Source organism: Bos javanicus, chromosome 29, assembly GCF_032452875.1.
Source record: "Bos javanicus breed banteng chromosome 29, ARS-OSU_banteng_1.0, whole genome shotgun sequence".
Lineage (NCBI taxonomy): Eukaryota > Metazoa > Chordata > Mammalia > Artiodactyla > Bovidae > Bos > Bos javanicus.
In genome coordinates this window covers 26,297,136-26,321,051 of record NC_083896.1, presented here as the reverse complement: position 1 = coordinate 26,321,051, position 23,916 = coordinate 26,297,136, and the positions used below count along the sequence as shown (strand labels likewise).

The window sequence follows — 23,916 nt, the reverse complement described above, 5'->3', positions numbered from 1 at the left end:
TCAGTTAGAGAATATGTACACCACCCCATGGCAGATTAAATAAAAGATAGTGTCAGCCATACGAAAATAATCGATCGACCTCCCACAAGACTGCCATTTTGCGCCTCCACCCCAGGTAGGACTCAGCCGGGGGCGCCCACCACCTCCAGGCCTGCTGGAGGCCGGCTTGGCGCCCTCACCATAGATGGTGAGCTTGGAGCTGCTGCAGTCCTTGCCCAGCTTGTTCTCCACCAGCACGCGGTACTCGCCGCTGTCCTTGAGCGTGCAGGTGGGGATGACGATGGTGCACACGCTGCTAGTGGAGTTGTACCAGAACTTTGAGTTGGCTGTGATGTTGACGTGGCCCTTGTAGAGGGTGACGGTGGGCCGCAGGTTCCCCAGGAAGGTCACGGTGTGCGGCTTGAGCGGGGTCAGGAAGCGCGGCACGTGGCGCCAGTGCTTCTGCTGGTACGGCTTCAGATTGGCGCTCAGATCCTCGACTGTGCAAGGGTCGGGTCGGGGTGGGAGTGGGGGACGTGGCGAGCGGTGAGCGCACCCCAAGATCCCCACCCACGCGCTCCCGCCTAGAGCTCGGAAGACGCCCCGGAGACCCAGCTCACGAAACCCCGATGACCTGGGTTAGATTCCCACGCACCGTCAGCTCTAGGGCCCCGGACTTCATAGTGGTTCCTGAAGTTCTCCCTTCGTCACTCTCCCACCCCCATGACACTGCTGGTTCCAAGACCTAAACCCAGGTCCGCCGGCTTTTGCGCTTTTCCAGACCTGGGCATCCTAGACTTCTTTCCCGCCACCAGCTTCCGGACCGGGCTGTTGACTGGCTTTTTTTTTTTTTTTCTCCCCTAATTAATTTATTTATTTTAATGGAGGTTGATTACTTTACAATATTGTGGTGGGTTTTTGCCATATATTGACATGAATCAGCCACGGGTGTACATGTGTCTGATCACCACCATCCCCCCACCCCCAACTCCCGCACCCGTCCAAGCTGTCCCCAAGGCCATCCCAGTCTCCATCGTCTCTGCTCTCTCCAATTGAATCATATTTCAAGTTTCCTGCAGCTATCCCAATCCTTAATCCCCTCCCTCCGGGGTTTCTGGATGTCATCCCCGTTTCTTGGACCCTCCCTGAATCCTCAATCAGGACGTCAGTTAGCCTCTCCCCTGGAACAGCTTCTCAGCTCCACATCCCTGTCCCGCACCGCCGTCCCCACCCCTCCTTCCCGCCCCCTACCGGCATCCCCGCCCCCAGGGGATCTCCCCACCTCCACGTTAGTCCCACCCCTCAGAGTCCCCCGAAGGAATCCCCTCCCCTAGGCTTCCAGACCTCAGCTTTTCTCCCCAGGGTCCCCGACGTTAGCGCTTTCACCTCAGTGCTTCTCAGCATTGGGTAACCCTGGCAATCTTTATTTCATCCCCGCCATCAGGGATCACCGATCTGAACCCCTAAGTCCCTAGACTCACTCCTGTCCTTGTTGACGAGCCAGACAGGTATCCTTGGAGTCACCGCTTCGTTCTGGGCCAGCACTCGGAAGTACTACTTCCTGCCGGGGAGCGAGTCGGTCACCGTGTACTTGTTGCTGAAGACGCCTCGACCGCAGTGAGCCAGGTGGCGGTGCTGGCATCCCTCTCCATGATGGCGTAGAGGACCTCGCTGCCCTCCAGAAGGTCGGGGCTGTGGTTCCAGGTCAGAGTCACTGTGTTGGTGACCTCCTCAGACAGCTGTAGGTTTGTGGGTGGCCGCGGAAAATCTGGAAGGGTCCGAAAATCCATCAGCCTCCCTGGGGAAATATTGTGCCCGAATATCGTCCTCCACATCCCCGCCGAAATATCGTGCCCCCGTGCCAGCCACCTGCCAAGTCCTAAGGAAGATGGGATGGGGCACCTTCACCTTCTAAGTCTCAGGCAGCCAGAGTCTTGGAGTCAGAACTATTTATGAAGTGTAGCTCTAGCTTTGTCATTTACTAGCCCTGTGAACTTAGGCAAGTTACTATCGGAGACCCATTTCCTCACTTGCAAAAAAGACTAACAATAACTATCATAATAATGTTTGGGTAAAGTGCCCATTTAATAAAAGTTCACCCCTTCATCCCTTGGGGGTTTAGGGCTTTATTATAAAGCTTCCAATTCTCTTTAAGAGGTCACCCCAATTTGGAGGGGCTGTTATGCTTTTAACAGAGGGAGGTACAAAATGCATCAATGCAAAAGAATGTTTCACATATTCTTTAGCATCGTGATTAATGCAAATTTAGGAATATACAATGTGTTAAACCTCAAAACCTGCAGATTTAAGATGATGAAAAGGCTCTTTCTTAGGTTTTACCCACCATCTTTATTATTAAAATTCTAAATGGTATCTGGGGGGAAACTAAAAATTAATAGGAAGCTCATTTCAGCTGTGGTTCAGGAATTCTAATGAAGCTATATGGCAGTGACACCGTGGGATTGTGAAGTTTCCCCAAAAGGGCTTTCTAGGTGACCACATCACATACTTTATAAGTATTTCCAATAACATACAGGCCAGTTACCCCAATTTTTAATGGACTCATTTCCGTCTGTCTCTCCAGCCTCTTACCTATTCCTGCCTCTCTCTCTGCTCACTAACCCTGCTCTGCATATGCTGTGAAGCTCTCCAGATAGGACTGCAGAAACTGAAACAAGGGCTTAGTCCTAGTTCAATGCCTCTGGGGTTTCAAGACACTGGGAAAAAGTGGAAACAACTCTGCCCATTAAGGCAAAAGCCAACAGTCTTGCTCTGTGGTGCCAAAGGAGCCTGACTACCTTAAGGAATGCCGTTACAGTGGTTAAGACTCCAGCAGCAGAGGGGAGTGTAGGCAGAGATGTCTACCCAGGCCTCTGCTCATTGTCATACCTGCCAAACACACGTGGAAGTCGTGGTACACCTCTCCAGACACATTCTGGAGCTCAATGCGGTACACCCCTGAGTCAGAGCACTTGGTGCTGTTGATGAGGAACTGGGAGTGGTTTTTGCTCTTGGTGATAATTTCCTGGCCCTTGGTAGGGATGCCATCTTTCAGCCAGATCATGTTGGGTGGTGGGGAGCCCTGGGTGGTGACAGGAGATGGCACCATGGGTCACCTGGGTGGTATTTGGGGGCAGGCCCCCTCCCATTGTCCAGGAGTCTCCTATTAGGCTCTGGTGCCAGGGGTCTGGCGAGGGGCAGAAGCAGAGGCTATGGTAGCCATGGTAGCCATCTGGGTTTAGTGGTGGGCATCTGGGGGTCAGGGTCAGGAATGACTCACAGAGAAGGCGGCCTGGATGCAGAAGGCTGTCCCAGCGCAAACCACCATGTGACTCTTCAACCGGGCACTGAGGTCAAACTCAGTGCAGCTTCGCACCAGCAGCTGCCCATCCTTCTTCCAGTACAAGGTCACATCCTTGGATGTCAGCTCACACTCAGGGCAGGCACGGCTCCTCTCTTTCACATGCACATTCTTGAGGGTGATCACAAATTTTATAGGGATGCCTATGGACAGACAAATGAACGGTTGCTTCTGCTCCCAACCTCCTACAACCCTTTCCTGCAGCTAGATGCTGCTGTGGTCCTCTTTTTGACCCCAGAAACTACAGGGCCCTGTGACATGAAGTGTGTACCCAACTCATAGAAGTACCTGACAGGGAAATTCCCAGCTCTGCTTCTTATTTGCTAGCTGACTCTGTGCAGTGTATTCACTTCCTAAGTCTGTTTGTTTGCTCATATGTAAAACAGGGCAACAGCTTTTACCTCCTCACAGCACTGCAGCCAATATCTCTAATGCCCCCTTGGCCCTCCAACCATAACTGCATTGTCTCTCTGGTGTCTGGACCTTTACACATGCTGAAAATGTTCTCTTCTCTTGCCCCTTCTCTGAAAACTGCATGCCTTTTCATTTTTCTTGGTAAAGCTTTGTCATCATCTTATCACATCCCCTCTGACATTGCAAGGTGGTATCTCTTCTCCGGGTTCCCACAGTCTCTGTGTCTCCATCATAGCAATGATTATCCCATGTCACATGTGTCAAGAGTGGTTCACATGTGTGACTCACCGTCATGTGTAACTCTCCAAACTAGCTATAAGAATGTATGTAGTCAAGATGTAATATATGATATGTGCTGTAATATATGACACTCGACCCATAAAGGCTAATAATTTCTTGGCTCGTGATCTCCCAGCTGATAGTAAGATCTTAGTGTGTCTTGATTCCTTGCTTAAGAACTTTTTTTCTAATTCCATTTCCACACCTACGTCTCCCACCAGACTAAGAGTTAGCAGAGAGGAGAGCTCTCTATTTTTCTACTATTCATCAAAGGACCTTACAAGGAGGAGATGGATAGATGGATGGATGGATGGATAGATGAGTGGATGGATGGATAGATGGATGGATGGAGGGAGGGATGAATGCCCACATGGAGGTTGCTGTGGCATGAAGCCCACCACTCAAGCTCTGGCCCAAACACTCATGGTCAGTAGTGAGCTGGGCCTTCTGAACCAGGTATCCTGCCTTGGCAGAGAACTCACCACCATCACTGAGTCTGGCATCCTGAACCTTATACGTGTGGGTCAGACCATCCTCAGACACTGTGATTTCATACTTTTCACCCCTCTTCAGCTCCTTTCCATTGAACTTCCACACAAAGTCGGGCACTTTCCTAGAGAGGCGGATCTCAAACACAGCTGTCTGGCACTCTGTCACCTTCACCAGCTTCATCTCTCCCAAGAACTTCAGTGACTTATCTGCAGCAAAGAGTAGGAAGGGCAGTCCTTGGGCTGATCCCTGGTCCTTCCTGAGGGGTAGGATGGTGAAGGCAGCATAAAGACTCAGGTGTCATTAGCCTCTTGTAGCCCACAGCTGGGGAAAACATACTTCCTTTTGTTCTGCTTGTGAATCATGGGAATCCCCTCCCATGACGTTCATATGGTCTCCTTCCCAATAACATTAACAGCAATTTTAGAAAGAATATGTATCTATGTGACTTTAGATATGTGCCAGGCACTATTAAGGCAACCATCCAGTTCTCACACAGGAAGATTCTACTATTATCTCCCATTTTACAGATGGGAAAACTGAGGCAAAGAGAAGTTGAATCACTTGTCCCAGATATACAGCTCATAAGTGACAGAAGGTAGGATTTGAACTCCAGCAGTTCACCTCCAGAGGCTGTACTCTTAAGCACTGTGCCACATTGCCCCACGGCACTTTATCTCGTGGTCCCATCCACAGACCCCACGTTTCTCTCCCCTGTTAATGCCCAACCCCATGCAGTCTGTGCTAGCCCCACAGTCCTTCCTGCCATATCCCCATGGACCCCATCCTTGGTTATTCCTTTGCCCTGACCCTGACCATGTCCTCCTTGTGGTCCCTCGTGCCCACACTCGTGCCCAGCACCATGAGCTCTGCATTCATCCACCTGTTGGCCACAGCCAAGCTGTAGGTGCCTGCATCACTCATGTTCACATTGGTAATGGGCAGCGTGTACTCGGTGCCCATCTGCTTCACATCATACTTCCTCAGGAAGTACCAGATCCTCAGTGGCTCATTATCCTGCCTCATGGACTAGGTATAAAAACTGATGAATGGATTTAAGAGGAGATTTCTATTCCATTCCATAAGGCCAGCCTGAGCTGAAAGGAGCCATATCTACCTTTCTAAGGTTCTCAAACACAGTCAGAGGCCCCTAACATCTTTCTAGCCTCATTATCTGGCTTGGTGGGATCCAGGGTCCCTGCCTCTCCCAAAGCCCAAACTCTTAATATGCATGAGTTCACTAGATGCTTTCTCTTAGAGGTCCATATCATCAGTAATCTTCAGGACTGTCTAATTCAGCCTTTCAGATCGGTAGGCTGAGGCATAGAGAAAGGAGAGTAATTGTCTCAAATCAAACAGCGAACCGGTGGAACACCCAAGAAAAAAGCCCAGCTCCCAGCCCATTTCAGCCATGCCAGATGGCATCATTTTGCTGGGATGGAGAAGAGGACAGGGCTTATGGGTAATGAGAGGGTCTTGGAAGGAAAGGGATGAAGAGAAAGAAACGATATTCCAATCCCCACCTTGACCCACGGTGTTTTGACATTGGGGTCCTTCAGCTCCATGATGCAGGCAGAGACCACCGTGGTGTCCACCTTGGCTGTTATGTCTTTCAGAATTCAGATGGCCTGAGGGAGTATGATAACAAAAAGGCAGGGGTCAGAAGCATCTTGAATCTGCCCAGTCTGTGTCCCCAGGCCTGGAGAAGCCCTCTGAGCTTCCAGGGACAAATGACTAGGCTGATTAGATAGCTGCATTTCCCTCCCTCCACATGGAACAACTTGAAGATGGAGGGGGAAACGGACATGATAAGGGAAGAAAAAGGAACACCATTTGAAGAACAGTTACTGAGTAGAGAGGTCCCCTTGCGTATAGGTCCTCTAATTCTGGTGCAGATGTTTCACAATGACAAGTTGATTGAATGAATGAGTGAGAACAGCAACATAAAAACAAATGAAAAGGGCAAAAGTAATTTTCATTTTGCAGATGAAGAAACAGGTTTGGAGAGACTACCCCGCCAAGTTCACCCAGTTAATAAGGCAGTAAAACTGGACTTTGAACCCAGGTCTGTCAGATTCCAAAGTCGATGCAAATATATTAGGGAACAGTCAAGAGATAAGAGGTGGAAGGTAGATGACCTGAGTTCCTCACTGCCCTGGCAGTAGAGCATGCCCTTGACTAGGCATGGGCAGGGAGAGGAGACCTTGCCTCCAGGAGTCCCAGAGGCACTAGCACTGTTGGTAAGGCCCAGCCCCGGCCTGCAGCCCCCTCCCCGCTGAGGGCCACTGACCTCTACCTCCACTTCCTTCATCCCTTTGAGCTTCCTGAGCAGCCCCCGGAAGCTGGTGAAACCATACTCCATGCAGACCTTCTCAAAGTCCTTCTTGGGCACCTTGGGAAAAAAAGTCTACAGCATCTCTTTCTCATCTGTCACCTTCTTCTGCTTCTTCTTGGGAGCAGGGGGTCCACTGGAAGGAAGGAAGTGGGTGACAAGCCTGGATTTAGTGCCTTTCTCTGAAGACAGAGGGAGGCTCTCCCAACCTTGAGATGCCCCTCCCTACTCCATGGATTCTTGGAGTCTGGGCCATTAACTCAGGGCCCTGTTGGAAAGCCTGGAGGGTGGGGGGACCACACCCTGGAAAGAGGAGCCTCCCAGTCTCACTTTTTCTTCAACATCTTTTTGAAATCCAATTTTTCTTGACCTGAGGACAGAGAAAGGGACAGGGTCAGACAGGGGGAGTTTGGTCCCCAAGAGGAAAGGCCAGGAGGCTTGGACTGGCTCACCCTCAGTCACCAGCAAGGACACGGTGTAGATGGCATCTGCATGGTCATTGCGTGCAGTGGACTTGTAGTTGTCAGAGTCGTCTGAGGTCAGTGACTCCAGCTGGATCAGTCAGGCCGGGGGGAGGGAACCAAAGGGAGACAGTGTTTTGGGAGGAGGGGGAGGAGCTGAGTGCTGGATGTATGTGTGGAGGATTGAGCTGTCTCTATGATTGGAAGGTGCTAGGGAGCAGTCAGTGTGAGTCTGTCTGTTTGAAGCCTGATTCCACATGGGATTCTCCCCCTTGGCTGTGAGCTCCTGGAGGACAAGGACTTCCTCTGAGTTGCAACTTTATCTGCAGTTTCTGGCACTGGGCTGAGTGCTCCTTTATTTAACAGACTTACTCCTCTGTGTCAGGTATTGGGTTGAGCCCTGAGGAAATGGGGGTGAACAAGGCTGTCTTGGCACCTGCAGAAAGGTGCTTAGGTACCAGTGGGTTTCCTGAAAGGGCTTGCTGACTGAATGAGCTGACTGAATGAGTGTAAGGAGTGGCTGGCTAGTAGGGGGCTCTGGGGCAGCTTGTGTGTACTGTGGGGGGTGCTAAGGCCCAATGATGGGTTTTTGATGGGAAGGAAGCAACTGGCGTGGGTGGGGAGAGGGGAGGCTCTGTCCTTTTCACAGTGGGAAGTCAGGGCAGATATAGGAACAGAAGTAATTATAGGCCTAGGTCCCCCAGAGATCCTGCCCTTTCCTCAAAGGGTCTGGACCCAGTAATTATAGGCCTAGGTCCCCCAGAGATCCCGCCCTTTCCTCAAAGGGTCTGGACCCAGAGGCTGCAGAAGATGCTTAGACCTTAGGATGATCGGCCCTTGGCATTGCTCTTCTGGAATGTTCCCCTGAAGAGCCCAGGAATCCTCACTCTCACCTCCACTCTGACTAGCCCTTCCCTTCGTGCAGATCCCACCTCACCTCAGCCTGGTTGAGGTCCCCTGGTCTCATTCCCTTCTAGCCATGGGCATAGCTTTGGTCTCACGTTCCTCTGGGGCTCATTCACCTGCTGGAACCTCTCTCTTTTCCATTTGGTCCTGCCCCCTCCTTGTTCTGGCATTGCCCTAGCTCTGCCTTGCCCTGCCCCTAATTTTGGCCCCCTGCTCACTCTGGCAAGGACGCCCTAGCTCCTGACTCAGCCTCTCTTATCCTGCTCCTCCGGTAGGGCATTGAGAACCCCTTTTCTCATCTCCCAGCTCTTGGGTCTCCATTGTGGATCTCTTGGCTGTGAGAGGACCTGGGGCCCATCCCAGGGTCTTGGCCTCTGGCCTTAGGGGTCACTGGCCCTGGCACCTTCAACACGTGCTCCTTGTTCACACTGTTGTAGAAGATCTTGGCAGACTCCTTGATGGGCATGCCATTCTCTCTCTCCCAGGAGACATTGGGTTTGGGGTTCCCCTGCGCTTGGACTCGGAACACGGCTTTATCCCCTGCAGTGGGCACCTATTTTTGCCCCTTAGCCTGGAAGCTGCATCTCCACCTGCTCCCAGCTCTGGGCTGGGGAGAGACCCTTGGCTTGTCTCCGCCAGTGATTGTGTACTGGGGGACGATGGCAGGGGTGGCAGCAGCAGCAGCGAGGAGCTGGGGCACTGAGATAGAAAGGGAAGCGCCCGGGGCCTTGGGGAGACTCTGGGAGGACACACCCTCGGGTGAGGCGACCGGCTGAGGCTTCTCCATGAACTCCGGGACATTCTCGCCAGCAGAGATGTTTGAACTTTGGGTCACCAAGCTGAAGAACTCTGTGGAGCTGGAGAACTTCCTCTCCACCACTTCCTCTGTGCCGACAGGCGAGAGAGGTTAGAATGGGCTCCAGGCAGAGCTTAGCCTGGGACCTTTTCTCGAGGGGACAGTGGAGCATTTTAGGTCAGTGAGAACAGGAAACGCTTTGGCCAAGAAAGGAGGACCTTACAGTCGGCGGGTCATTGTGTTATGGCAAATGCCAACCACTAGGGGAGTGAAAACCTTATCCATCCCTCAGTGGTCGGTCAATCTTTACAATCTTTACTGAGTCAAGGTCTTGCGTTCTACTTCCCCCTCTGCACTCCCCCCGCCCCCCGCCCCTTTTTTTAGAAGGAGATTTCTTTTTTAGATCTTATGGGTCTCTTTGGGTTCCTCTCCTGGAAGTTCTGGTCCCCCAGTGACCAGAGGTCTACAGGCTGCAGCTGGTCTACTGATGTTTTTTATTTGACCTTTCCAATGTTTAAATGGGCTTCCCTGGTGGCTCAGGGGGTAAAGCGTCTGCCTACAATGCAGGAGACCTGGGTTTGATCCCTGGGTTGGGAAGATCCCCTGGGGAAGGAAATGGCAACCCACTCCAGTACTATTGCCCGGAGAATCCCAAGGACTGAGGAGCCTGGTAGGCTACAGTCCACAGGATGGCAAAGAGTCATACACGACTGAGTGACTTCGTTTTCCTTTCCTTTAATATTTAAACATAAAGGAGCCCTACATCTAAAAATTGAGAGATTTCACGTAAAAATTCTAATTTCTGGATCCTTAACACTAGACGCATATTCCTACATGGCAACAGTCAGTGGGAGGTGAAGAGGGGCTGTCTCTTTCGATGGGCTATATTCTGGGCAATTCACCTCAAACTTTTTTTTGCATTTATGTTCCCTCCTGGACGCTATCCGACAGTGGTTTTCAAGTCTGGCTGCAAATCAGGGTCCCTGGAGATCTTAAAAACACTATCAGATTTAATGGTCTGAGGTAAGACTCACATGTCACTGTTTTTTTTACTCCCTTTTCCTCCCACCTGTACACTAAGGTGGTTCTGGTGTGCTATCAGGGCTGAGAATCACAAATTATAGTCACTTGAGTTTGCAGCTTCTGGTCTTGAGTCCTGGCTGTTCCACTTGCTATGCCTCACTTGGAGAGGAAATGGCAACACTTCTCCAGTACTCTTGCCTGGAGAATCCCATGGACAGAGGAGCCTGGCTGGCCACGGTCCATGGTGCTGCAGAGAGTCGGACACGACTGAAGTGACTAAGCACGCACGCACACATGCCTCGCTTGGCCAGGGGGAGTTGCTGCTTCTCTGGCCTTGACCTCTGTGCACAGAGGACTGACTGAAGGAGGGATGACCGGGAGGACAGGTATTCGATATCCTGGTCCCTTGTCATCTTGGAATTACTTTCCTCTAGAGACATGGCTAAAGCAATCTGTTCTGTTCTGAGACCATTTCTCAGCTTTCCCTTGGCTCTGCCCTCCCTTAAGTCTGGTCCCAAGTCTGAACACCTGGAAGTTCAAGTCACTGGCTTATCTATTCATCCTCTCTCCACTGGCAGTCCAAGTCTTCTCTTTCTTAAGTAGAGCAGGGCCAGCATTATTCTTAAACAGATAAGGCGGCTACCTCCCTAACTTCCTCCATGCCTGAAATTCTACCATCAGAAATTTGTGCATTTGCCTATGGCTTTGATCTCCAGCAATTAAGAGTTCAATCACTTACACATATCCATGTGATTGATTTTTCCTGTTTTCCTAGAGATAGCATTTGTGGGCAAGCATCCTGCTGGCTTAGCTTTATCAAATCACAGATTAGAAGCACAGGTTGGGAGGGCTGTTGGAGGTATCTCAGGCTTTTGAGGGGCCCATTGGTCACAAAGATGGGAGGAAGAAAGGCTGCCTCTACCTAATTCCGCCCGCTTACCAGCCATCCCACTCTATTTGCCTCCCACGATCTTGGTTGTCTAGGAGAAGGTCTGCATGTGGGTGGTAGAGCTGGAGAACTCCATGGACACGTGCTCCTGAAGCATCTGCTTGTGGTGAATGGTCGTCATGGTGACAAGGCGTGGGCACTCACCTGGGAGGACCAGGAAGGGATGATGCCGTGAAGGATAAGGAAGGGAGCAGGAGGGAGACTCAGAGATGTTGTGTGTGTGTGTGTCCCCACAGCGGGGTAGGGGAAGGGACAGAGCAGGTGAACACAGAGAGAGATGACTGTTTACAGGGAGGGGTGGGGAGAAGCTGGATGACTGTTTACAGGGAGGGTGAGGAGAGGCTGGGTGGCAAGCCTCTTCCCTCTGGCCTCTCTTCTCTTCCCTTGGTATCTCCTTTTCCCTGGTTGGCTACAAGGACCAATGGGTATGTAACCAATGACTATGTAACCCCAAACCATTCCAGATCCTTGGAGGGGGAGGAGATAGGGTTTAGACTTACCCAGTGAACCCAGCAAGGCCCAGAGGGAGCTGAGGATACCTTTTGATAGCTACATGGAACTGGTGGGGTGGGGCAGTGCTGGAGGCTTCATCAGGAGGGAATGAAGTCAGACCTGAGAAGGAACTTCCTGACTAAGCCACACTGGAGCCGGCCTTGGAAGGAAACTGGATCTTCTTGCCGGGCCCTGGGGAGCCCTGGCATTGGGGGAATGCTGAGACAAATGACAGCACATTCCTACAGCTCTGCTTTCCTTTCCGATATGATAAAGACGGAGCTTGAGTCTTTATTTCTTGTAATTTTTGAGTTGGTAATTCAATCACATGGTTAAAAAACAAAACAATAGAAACATCCGTGTAAAGAGGCTCCCTCCTGCTCCCAAGGCCCTCTATCTCCCAGCCTTCCGCAACAGGTAACCACTTGTGGTCTTTATGCTCCTTCTGGAGCTCTTTCCTACAAATTTGAATATGTTTTTGTCTTCATCCTCCCCCTCTTTTTTTTTTTTTTAATACATAACGTAGCCTATTATACAAGCTATTCAGCTCTCTTTTCACTTTGTACACCTTGGAGGTCTTTCCATCCCTGTTTATGAAGTTTTCCCATTCTTGTTAACACCTACACAGTATTCCATCAAATAGATGTACATACCATCTTTTCTTTAACCAGAGTGGCAGTTTTCCTCTAATACTTATTTTTATTTATTTGGCTGCCCTGGGTCTCAGTTGCAGCACATGGTATCTTTGATTTTTGTCGTGGCATGTGGGAATCTTTAGGTACAACATAGTGTTAATCGCTCAGTCGTCCCCCCTGATGACTACAGCCCATCAGGCTCCTCTGTCCATGGGATTCTCCACAAGAATACTGGAATGGGTTGCCATTTCCTTTGCCACAGAGTTGCAGTTTTTAAGCCCCAATTTTGTGTATATGAGCAACTGACATCTGAGAAATGACCTGTCCAAGGTCACTCAGACTAGAATCCTGGCCCCTTGACTCCCAGTCCAGTGCCCTTCCAGAGGACCCCAAAGCCTTCTTCCAAGCCAGAAGGTTTGGGGCTAAACTTTGCCCCCTCATCCGATGACACCTCTCTACCTGGTCCCTCCGGGTTTGGAGACATCTCCCCAGCCCCAGCTCCTGCTGTCCCCCTCTGGGCTCAGAAAGCAGACTCTGCCCCTTTCCTCAGGAAAGAGGGAAGCCTTACCTTTGTGTCACCAGTCCCTTCTAACCTTCAAAGGCTGTGTCCACCCACGACTTTGGAGACCCAGATGGTGCCTGGGCTGTAGCCTGACCAGTCTCCTTTTTCTTTTGTCCCAGCAATGTGACCACCCGGAGTCACTGGTTCCTTAAATGTCTGGCCCCCTGGGGGTGATCCCTTACTCAGGCTCCACAGCTGCCCCAGCCAGCTGGCACACTGCTTTGGGGGGTAGCTGGGGCCAGGGCTGGAGGAAGAGCAGGGGTCTGGGCAGGCAGGTGGCCGAGCGTGGTATTCCTGGGGTTCTTTTTCTGTCCCTTTGTGCAGAGGTTTGGGTTCTCACTGCTGCTGGGCGGGACCTCTCTGAGCTGAGGGGCTCAGAGTAGTGTGTGTGTCCAATAGGGCTTGGGGAGCAAAGCAACAGGTCTGTGTTTTCCAGAGACTAGGAGCGGGTGACTGGGGGAGAGCCCAGGGAGCACTGTTCATGCCGTGCTCTGCACTTGGTGCCTGCACAACCTGAGTGGCCTCATGGGGCCACCCCCAGGAAAGAAGGGGAAATGTTAGCTCTTTCTCCCCATCCCAGTCTTGCTGCTCAACCCCCTGATCGGGGCAGAGGGGTAGGAGGGCCCATCCTCTTGTTGGAGAGTAGCTGGAGAGGAGGCCCCCTTCTCTGGGACCTCTGTCTAAGCCACTCCTCTGTTCTTTCCTCATTGTCTGCAGTAAATCTGCAGCCCAGACCCTTGACTAGCCCACTCAGGGCTCTGCCACCTTGTAAGGACCTGCTTGTTGGTCAACAGTCCTGCCCTGGACTCCCTCTTGCCCTGGGGTGACCTACACCTGTCAGCAGGGGCAGGACAGCTGCATTTGCTGCATCCCTGGGGGCTGGGGTAAGAATAGAGTGGGAGTGTCTGGAAGGCACAGGATCTTGGTCTAGGGGCAGATTCTCCAGGTTCCTTGGGCGGGACTGCTCTCAGCCCAGGCCCTGCAAGGCAAATTGCTGGGCTGCAGCTGCTGTTGGGACCTGCAGGGCAAATAAGTGGGCTGGCCAACAGGGAGGGGCCTGTGTAGTCTGAAGGTCCCCCTGCTCTGGCCTTGGCATCTCTGGCTCCTCTGTCGAAGATGGTGGCCTGCCAGCCACTTTTCCTTCTATGAAAGCCTCCAACATCTGTCCCTGTGGCGCCGCAGGGCCCCTGGCTCCTGGCTGGATGCGAGGGTGCAGGTAAGTGAGAATTATGCTCAGTGGACTTTGGAATTTCAAATGTGGATTCACGCCATCTCCCAACCTACACAAGGGGGCACTAGGGATCTCAAGGGCCTGGATGTGCGTGGGTGTGTCTGTGTGCGCACGCACATCTGTACTAGTAGGAGGGGCAAGAAGATGGGGGTACAGGGAGGCAGGGAGTAGAGGGGAGAGGCAATCACACAGACACAGGAAGCTAGTTTTGCTCAAAATGCTCCATTTATTGCTCTATTCAATGACCATGAGCAAATTATAAAAAGACACCAAATGTCTCTGTCTGCCGTGGAATAAATATTTAAAGTCACCAATAAAAACACGTGGCTCCAAGATAACACATGTTGCCAAAGAGTCATGCACGCCCTGCTGACGGGCTCTCAACACACGCATGAACACAGGACACACGCAGAGCTACACGCGGTGAGACTTCTGGGAGGGGTTTCCCACAGCGACACAGAAAAACGCTTCACACGGATCTGGGGCCGAGTTCCCACCCTACCGTCAGAGCTCCCCATCTCCCACCGTGGCCCAGGCCCCCTGGGTTCATTCTCCCCTATGTGTGCCCTTTCTCACCATTGCCCCACAGGCTAGTCACTGCCTGCTGAGGGCGTCTGATACCTGGGGGTCCCCCTGGATGCGATCCTCCTCCCCCACCCCCAACCAGAGACCTCTCCCCAGCTGGATCTTTCTGACAACCCCTTAGGGCTTTCCTGTGCCTGACTTCCGGGGTCTTCAGGCCCTTCCTTCCCATCCTGGTTCCAGGAACTAGGGGCAAAGTGCAACCTGTCTGCTGGGAGAAGCGGGGCTGGGAGCCTGAGGCAGGCACCTGTGCCAGGGCCACTGGGGGGCTGGAGCTCACGACCCCTCTCCAGGGCTGAGGAGACACAGTGTTCGGTACAGACAGCAGAGACGATGGACAGACAGAACACGCTGCGGCAGGACACGTGGAGTTGCAGCAGGGAAACGTTTTGGATCAAGTAGCAGTGGAACCGTCGTTAAAAACTGAGGCCCCAGGTCACGCGGTTTGGGTCAGGCCCTGGGGCCTCAGGCCTGGCCTGGCACGCCCCTCCCCCACCCTCCCCACTCCCCAGTATGTACAGTAGGAAGAGCTATGTTGGGGGCGGGGTAGGGGTCCGGCCGAGGCAGCGGGGGAGGAGGAGCAAACTGAAGAGAGAAAGCGGGAGGGACGGTGAGCAGGCCGGGACCTGAGGCAGGGCCCTGGGTGTGGCTGCGAGGAGGGCCCCGACTCAGGCTGGGAGGTACCAGAGGACCTCGGGAGGGTGTGTGGTCACTCCGGGGACTGGCGGGACAGCTGCTTCTCGTAGAGGCTCATGACGTGGTGCACGAACTGGTACTGCTCGCACGTCTGGATCATACCGCCCCTACCCGGCAGATGAAGGGACCGGGTCATGGAAGAACAGCTGCGGGGCCGCCCCCAAACCCACAGAGTGCCAGTCCTCTGGGAGGCACATCAGGGCCTATGTGCAGCTTAGAGAGGTCAGCCCTGGCCAGCCAGCCACTTCCACCTGCCCTTGCTGTCCCTCCTGGCTCTGGCATAGACAGCGGGGACAGAGGTGGCATGACCCTCCACTCTCAGCCTCTGCCCCTGTGTCTACCAGCTCTGTTCCTCTCCCCTCTGCATCCCAGCTACCAACTGCCTGGATCCGGCTTCTCCACCCATCTGTCCACAGGTCGGTCCCCGTGGGTTGTGTCCCCCTAACCTTCACGCTATGCACAGATCAGGCTCTCAGCTGCCCTCTCCCCCGCCCCGCCCAGCTCCCCACAGGCCCCACCCTCAGCTGACCTGTCCTGACGGAGCTGGCATGTGGTCTTCAGGATGTCCACCACGCCCTCCTGCCGCAGCTGCTGGCAGCAGATGCTGGTGGCGATGAAGCAGCCGGTCCTCCCAATCCCTGCGCTGAGGGCCCAGGGCACGGGGGTGAGGGGCGGGGCCGCCCGGGAGCCACGCCCCGCTCTAGTGGGTGTCTGGGAGGACCCACCTGCAGTGCACCACGATGGGGGCGCAGCGGGGCCCCTCCTGCTGGGCCGCCTCCTCCACCTCCCGCACCAGGTGCAGGAGTGGAGGCGCACGGTCTGGGGTCTTCTGGTCGGGCCAGGACGTGAACCAGTAATGCTTCAGGCCTCGCTCTTCCGTCCCGCTCTGTCCAGGAGACAGAGGCCCACCCCAGATACACGTGAACTGAGCCCAGAAACCAGCCCAGAGATGGAGATGGGAGGGGAGAAGGAAACACAGGAGGGAGGCCACAGGGAGTGGGACCTCGGACCTCTGCCATCTACACCGTACAGCCCAGTGGCACCAGCCAGAGACCCGAAGCCAGCTGGGTAGCGGGGACTGGTGAGCAGTGTCAGCAGTGGTCTTCACATAGGTTTTGCCCTAGTGACTCCAGGATCTTCCAAGAGAGGTGAAGAGCCCCTTCTCCATTTCACTCCTGTTTCCTGGTCGCCCCTTCACAGACAGCCCAGTCACCCCCACAGCCCTGGGACCCTTCCTCTTGCCTCAGTATACTTTCCTGCCCACCATCGCCCCTGGTCCCCCCCAGCCAGTGTCCCAGTGCTACCCTCTCCACCACCACCACCTTCACTTTGTTCTTTACCGTCTCTCAACTGTGTGGGGCCCTCCCCTCCTCCTCTCTGATCACCCAGATCCACAGTGGTCCAAAAGGCCTGTCTACAGCCCATGCTTTTCTACTGCTCAGAACGCTCTGATAGCTCTTGTTGCTCTAAAACTAAAACCCACACGCCCCACTCTTCAGTCGGGCAAACAAGACACATGGTACAGGGTCTACCTCTCCAGGCCCAAGTCCTCCTCCTGAGGACTTGTACTTGATGCCTTTGCACTCCAAATGGTTTGTAGATCAAACCTCTGCTTCCCCCATTTCCTGCACATTTATACACAGAGCTGTTCTATCTTCTGTGCCCTTACTTTTAGTTTCCCTTTGTCTGGAATGCTCTCTCCATATATCTGCCCCCCAGCCAACTCTTATCCTTCGGAACCCCATTCAGCAACACCACTTCCAGGAAGCCCTCCCTGAGCACCCTGGGTGACAAGATGTCCTTCTTCTGTGCTTGTACTTATTTCTAGGTCAGTACTTACCGTTTTATAGGTGCTCCTTGAGGAGAGAGTCCAGGCTTTGGACAGCTCTGTGTTTTCCCAGTACCCAACCCAGAACCAGGCTCAGGGCATGTGCTTGTAAAGGTTATGGACAAAAGTAAGTGCCCAGTGGTCCCACATCACTGAGAAGAAGTGGCAGCCCCAGCCTCTCTTTCAGCGGAAAAAGGAAGCTGCTCCATGGGCAGCTACCACAGCCTCTGTCCTCTACCTCTGAAATGCCCTCAAGCAAGCCTATATCCTGGAAATGCTTACTGGGCACTGTCCTCGAGGGGCTGACTTCTCCTTGACACACTGTCTTTCACCTTCTCCAGTGGGAGGGGGCAGCTCAGAGGAACAAGTCTCATGCCCTTGACACCCTATTCAGACCCTGTGGCTGCCAGCATCAGGGGACCTCCCTGACTGTTTCTGGATAGGATGTCAGCTTCCTGGCACCTTTTCCAGACTTTGGGATAATTACAGTGGTACCACTTTCCCCAAACAGGGGTCATAAGATTTCTCAAAAGCAGAATGCACTGATTTTCTTGACTCCAAAGGAACAATCTCCTCTATTATGCTGAGCCTGGAATAAGCACAATCTTCAGGGTGGGAAGATACCTCCCCATACTCTTCTGGGCTGTTTTGTACTGGTCATAATTTTTATGTCCTCTTTCTTTTTCCTGTAACCACAACCTCCCTGTGCTACCCAAATGCACCAAAAAGCGCCTGTCCTCTAGTGGACAGATTCGGTACTACAGGTTGAAAGCCCAGCATCCCAGGTGAAGGGATGTTTCCAGGAAGAAAATGGAAGCTGCTGAAGCCCCCTCTTCCAGACACTCCTGGCCTTGGGTACATTTGAAGCAGAGCTGGAAGACATTATGAATGACAGTGTGGATGGACAGACGCCAGTGATAAGAAATGCACTGAGAATTTGGTCCTGCCTCTGATCTGCAAGATCACTCACCCCTTTTTCCCTTCATCCCTGCTCATCAGTAAAGCCTGGAGAGACACATGCCTTAATTTCAGCTATGTCGGCCTCTGGGAGCCCGTTGGCTGTGGAGTGCCCCCTCCTCCCAGCCCAGCCCAGCCCAGCCCTGCCCCAGGCCTCACCCTGAGGGCAATGAGTCGGAGCCGGTAATCCTCAGTGTGGATGACTTTCCGCACGGTGATCTCCACGCCATCGTATACCACCTGCTCCTCTGGCCAATACTCGGTACACTTCTGCAGGGGCCCAGATCAGGCTGAGATACTCCCAGCGCCCCGACCACACCCTCCCCAGTGCTTGTCCCGGGCCAGTGGGGAGACAGGGCAGTAGGTTTGCAGTTAGAGAGCTCAAATCTCAGCTTCTCACTTGTTAAGTTACTTCCCTTTTCTGAGTCTCAGTTTCCTCATCCGGGAAAATGGAAGTAATACTCAGTTTGAAGGACCTTCATGGGACTTCAATTAAATGGGCTGTGACGAGTATGGAAGTAGCCAGCATCAGCCCTGGCAGGCTGGGCAGCAGCGGAGCAGCGTGTTTAAGATCCTGAGCGCTGGAGGTGGACAGGCCAGCTCCAGGCCCTGCCTCTGACTATTTGTGTGGCTCTGAGTAACTGACTTAACCTCTCTGAGCCTCACATTTCCTTCCCTGGGCAAGGCAGCAAGGTGAACATACCACCCTCCCAAGATTGCTGAAAGGATTAACACAGAAACAAGATGCTTGGCACAGGGCACCAAGCAGCAGACACCTGGTAAGGTCCGGTGGGGCCTACCTCGTTCATCTCCTCGATGTTGGTGATCATGACAATGATGGGCGTGTGTTCCTGCCACACCATACGCCAGAAGTCGCCGACCGTGCTGACGATGGGTCCCTGAGTGGCGATGTACACCTTCTCTTCCCCACCATAGCCCTGTGACCAGCCAAGTCCAGGCCATCAGGGTCACTTGCGCTCCTGGGGCCCATTTCCCCCACTCAGTCTCTTCCCCGGGGGCTGGCAGGAACCGGACAGACTTAGGGACAAGCCTAGTGGATGGACCCCGTTGACTTGGGCCTCCCTTTTAGGGAGAGACTGTTGGGATGGGTTTACATACCCGAATGTAGTTGGCGTTGATGTAGGAACTCAGAGGGTCGTCAGGGTCTGGTGAGGTCAGACACACTCTGCTGTGAGGGTCTGAGATAGTGGAGACAGGTGAGGCTGGGATTTGAATGTGCAAACCCTCTTGTGTGGGCCCACTTTCTCCGGCCCATGTCAGGGCACCTACATTTCTTCTGGGACCGGAAGTTCCTTCTTCCCTTGCCAGAAGCAAAACACTGACCCATCCCTGTGGCCCACTCAGGAAGGTGAGGACCCAGGCTGAAGAGAATGGTACTGGGAGGCCTTGGCTCTCTCCCTCTGTAGGATCCAGGCCACCCTTGCCTGCATCCCTTAAGCTGCCTGGTCCTCTCTGTGCTTCATGTTCTGGGGAGGAGACAGCTCAGACAGTAAGAAATTCCCTAGGGGATACATCCTAGCCAGCAGGGCCAGCAAGAGTTTGAATATACATTGTCCCCAACCTGCTGTGTAAGCTTGTAAAGCACATGGCCTTTTTAAGCCTCAGTTTTCCGATCTGTAATATGGGGGTAAAGATGCTTAGTTCCTCGAATTGTTGGGAAGACAAATGAGAAAACAGATGTGAAGTGCTATGTCAACTGTAAAGCACTTTATAGCTAAGATTTGGGTAGGATGCCAGGGGAGAGTATCACAATGAAAGGAATACAGTCTTCTGAGCCTGAGATGAGATGACATACATGTCCATAAGGGTTCACCCCCACCCCAGTCTAGTCACCTGTCAAATCCCAGAGCAGCAGATTCTCACTACTGCTAGACTCTCACTACCTCCTAGACTAGGGTTTGTTCTGTTCCGCTAGAGCTTCCCTGTATGGATTTAGTCTGTTCTGGAAATTCGCAGAGGCTGGGACTGAGCCAGGAGGTAGTTGGGGGTGGGGGGCGCCTGGGGGCCTGGGTTCTGGGGCTCTGTCTAGCTTTGTCACCAGCTCACATCTCCTCCCTTCTCTGGCCCCCAGGGTCTTTCCTGTGGAAGGAGGGTTGGACTAAAGGCCCTGCCAGTGTGCCCCGTATAGGGCTCTCAAAGGCTGCATAGAAGTGGTCAGGAGTCTACACCGCCCACCAGAGAGCCTGGGTTCAAGTCCTGGTGGTGTCAGTGCAAGCCATTCACTGAGTACCCCTGTGCCTTCTGCATAAACTGGGAACATTCCTTCCATCACAACCTCACTCATCCTGTCAGGGTTCAAGAGTGGCCGTTAATAATGAGTCCTCAGAACCATAACTTAGGCCAGCACACAGTCACTATAGAGCAAGTTGGTGCTGCTACTAATATCACTGCAAGTATAAATTAAATCAATTTATAGATTAACAGGTCCAAAGGAGGATCCCAAACCTGGAATATGAAATGGAAAGGGATACCCACAAAACTCCCCTCGCCAGCCCTTTTGTGCCGTGGCCCAAGTGCCTGAGGTTTGGGCAGGTGATTTGTGGAGGGGAAGGTGGGGGTGAAGCAGCTCTTGTGGCGAGGGGCGTGGAGGAGAGTCATGTATGGGGAAGAGCAAGGGTGAACGGAAGGGGGCTCTGTGTGACCAGGGGAGAGGAACGGGCAGCCCTGCTTGGGCCCCCTCCCTCCCCTCATGGTACTCAGATTGGGATCCAGAAGTAGCCTCCGAATGAATGAGAAAGCAAGCCTCGGGGTGTCCTTGATTCGAGAGGGGGCCTCTACCACCCACCCCAGCCCAGTCTCTGAGGGCATAGGGTCAATTCTTGCTGGCTACACAGAAGATTCTCTATTGGGCTCGGGGGCTGCAGGCATAGGGTATGGCTGGAGGCTGGATCCAGTGGGGACCAGATGGAGTGATGCCCTGTCTCTCATATTCCCGCAGTGGCTATTCTGAGTGGCTGGCAAAGCCCGAGACTGTGGGGTACCCGAAGCCCTCCCTCCAGGTAGGGCTGGGTGGGTGGAGGGGGGAGCAAGAGGAGGGAAGAGGTGAGCAGCCCCGAATCCTGGCCTTAAATGGTGCTTTGTTTAACTGGAACTACCTAGACACTGTGTAACCATAGCAACCACAAGTCGATATTTTAAAAGTTAAAAATAAGTCATGACATCTTACATGTTGTTGGAGATGCTGATGGCAAAACTGCTTTTTTAAAGCCTCCTTACTCCATAAACTGAGTGGAGTAGGTTTGTGGGGATTTGCTTTCAATAAGTCACCCCCCAAGCTAGCCCTAGGGCCTTGGGCCAGAACTTGGCAGGGGTGACAGGCAGACAGGGGCCTGATGAAAGTTACCTGAAAATGACATCCCAGGCTAAAAGAGGAATATCAGGTTACCTGGTCTAACCACCCTCAAAGGGGGAAAATCCCTATCAAACCTTCCGGGGGGACCACTCACGCATTCTAGCTTGAATACCCTAGCCAATGGGGAGCTTCCTACCTGACAGGCAGCTCACTCCCTTGTGAGGTGGCTCTGCCTGTTAGAGGATTCATAATCCAGCCAAACTGAACTCCAGGTAGACAAAAGAGCTCAATTTTGAGGTTACAGAGGCCTAGTTTCAAACTTGGTTCTGTACATTTTAGCTGCGTGATAGTGGATGAGCCACTTAACCTCTCTGAGCCTTAATGTGCTCTCTTTAAAACCTGTCCACTCTGAAGAGACCAGGGATGTGAGCACAATGTTCAGCCACCATGCCCTGTCTAGGGGCTGCTGTTATTGTTCCTCTTTTTCTCTGGGTTTCCACAGAGTCCAGCACAATGCTTGTCCAGGGCAAAGATCTGGAGAGTGCCGTAAGAAGGAACCAAGAGCCCTCTGCTCTCTAAAGGGGGTGTTTCCCTTCATCGGGCACCCCCACCTTCCATCCCTTTGCCTGGTGACCCTGGAGGCCCATGCTGAAGTTAAAGTCTCCCTCAGGGTTTAAGGGCACCCAGGTGAGGGGCAGCGAGTACTCACTGGGAAGGATGGTTTTATATCGGTTCTTTCGCACCAGCCCAGGGATGTCATATTCTTTCGGATCCACAAAATTCATGGGGATTTCCTGTAGGAGGAAGACATGGGGTTGAGAGCAGCTGTGGGCTGGCTTGATGCACGCATTCATTCAACAAACATCGACTATTAAATGAGTGAGGGCACATGAAAAGCATCCAGAGCAGTCCTGGCACATGCTGAGTGCATAATACACGTTAGCACCACCACTGTTTACGGAGGGCCAGCCTGGCATATAGTCAGCACTCAGTGAACGTTTGATGAACAGAGAAGAAGTGACCTGGCCAATCACTGCCTTCTTCTGCACCCTGCACTGCAGCCACATCGAGTGGCTTTGCTGACTCACGTTCCTACCCCAGGTAGGTACCCCGCTCAGGACCTTGGGTCGTGCTGCTTGCTCAGTAGTAACATCCATCCCATCCTCATCTTCTCATGTCTTCCTGTGCACTGTAAGTGCCACCTCCTCCAAGAAGCCTTCCCTGATTCTCCAGCAGGGAGGCAGCCTCCTTCTGGGCCTCCCAGAGTTGTATTTGCATCTCTCAATCACTCTGCATGTCAAGAGCGCCAAGTCCGAACTTCTCTGCCTGGAATGTGAGGTCTTCTCGGAGCTGGCCCTTCTTTACCACCAGCTGCTCTCAGAAGCCCCATCCTCCAGTTGTGCCCATCTCTTCCCTGTAGTTACTCTGTCAGTCTCCGGCTGGCCTCCACGTCTGAGTTTGCGGCACTCCACTTGCGGGGAGCACTGGTCGCATACCTCTTCATCACCCCTAATCCGTCTCAGCCTTTAGGGTTCACTGCTGCCCCTCCCCCAGGTCCTCTGGGACGACTCCTCAGGGACTGTCCTCTCGCGCCTTCCCTCTGTCTACACACTTCAGCACCCTTGTCATCTCTCACCGTCATGAATCACAGTGTTCACTGTGGACACACTAAGAATGCAATGAGGATCACGATACTCACTTTCTAGGTGGTTGTGAGAATCAGAATAAAAAGCAGGTGCAGAAGTGCCCATGGCGTGGGTATGTGAGCACCCCCACTTCCTCTCTCTCTGGGCCAAACTGACAATGAATTATGAAACCGGAGATGACAAGGACATGCCACACACCCTCAAAGGGAGGTGTGGCCATGGGGATGGTACCGAGGCTGGGTAGCCCAGGAAGGCGTCTTAGGGGCCTCCAGGGTGAGGGCTGATGACTGTGAAGGCGCAGGGGTGGGGATGTGGCAAGGGCCAAGTTTGAAGTGGACAGTCCTGCGGGGATGGGGCCCTGAGTCTGGAAAAGGCGGTTGGGGCTGGCTCAACTCAGGTAAGGCAGGCTGGGCCACATGCTGGAGACTTTGGAGCCGCAGGTCAGAGGTGATGGAGGGCTGCCCAGAGAGGAGAGCCATCCAGTTCTGCTAGGGAGCAGGTGGGCTGGGGCAAGGGGAGCTTCGAGGTAGGCACGTAGGTTCCCCATCCCTCAGGCTTCTCCCAGGAAGGACTCTCTCCAAATGCTCCTGGCTCTTGCCCATTCCTGCCCACAAGATGGATGAGTTACCGGATGAGGTGTTTGATTGAGAAACTCGGCTTTGGGGCGCTAGCCCCCTACTTCCTCCTCCTCCTCCAACCCTCCTGCTGAGAAAGAATTGCAGGGCACCCCGGTGGTGGGGAAGTTGTTTGATTCTGGCGTTTGGTATTAGGAAACTTACTACTGCTACATACGTAACCCTCATGTTAAACCTAGCCTTGGGACTTCACTGCTGGTCCAGTGATAAATAATCTGCCTTCCAATGCAGGGAACATGGGTTTGATCGCAGCTCAGGGAACTACCATCCTAAATGCCTCCGGGCAACTAAGCCTGTGTGCCACACTAGAGAAAGAAGCCTGTGGTCTGCAGCAAAGACTCAGAGCAGTC

At 53.1% G+C, this 23,916-nt stretch overlaps 2 protein-coding genes across 5 annotated transcripts in view; both read right to left on the bottom strand.

Annotated features, from left to right (window-relative positions):
- On the bottom strand, window positions 1–11,113 carry IGSF22 (immunoglobulin superfamily member 22). Its single transcript, XM_061405922.1, is given in 14 exon segments — window positions 1–479; window positions 1,461–1,586; window positions 1,589–1,747; window positions 2,869–3,061; window positions 3,260–3,538; window positions 4,310–4,731; window positions 5,377–5,539; window positions 6,046–6,150; window positions 6,813–6,990; window positions 7,185–7,224; window positions 7,307–7,406; window positions 8,625–8,761; window positions 8,975–9,106; window positions 11,002–11,113. Coding segments are annotated over 14 exon segments (2,622 nt in total). The 5' UTR covers window positions 11,111–11,113.
- Window positions 11,114–14,112: 2,999 nt separating this feature from the next.
- Window positions 14,113–23,916, bottom strand: part of PTPN5 (protein tyrosine phosphatase non-receptor type 5) — a 58,543-nt gene continuing 48,739 nt past the window's right edge. For all 4 annotated transcript variants that reach the window (XM_061406229.1, XM_061406228.1, XM_061406230.1 and 1 more), the window contains 7 exons: window positions 21,995–22,079; window positions 19,092–19,171; window positions 18,773–18,910; window positions 18,132–18,242; window positions 15,913–16,073; window positions 15,717–15,830; window positions 14,113–15,294 (listed from right to left, as the gene is read on the bottom strand). In XM_061406229.1, the coding sequence (XP_061262213.1) occupies window positions 15,201–15,294; window positions 15,717–15,830; window positions 15,913–16,073; window positions 18,132–18,242; window positions 18,773–18,910; window positions 19,092–19,171; window positions 21,995–22,079 (783 nt within the window). In that variant the 3' untranslated portion in view covers window positions 14,113–15,200. The remainder of the gene's footprint in view (window positions 15,295–15,716; window positions 15,831–15,912; window positions 16,074–18,131; window positions 18,243–18,772; window positions 18,911–19,091; window positions 19,172–21,994; window positions 22,080–23,916) is intronic.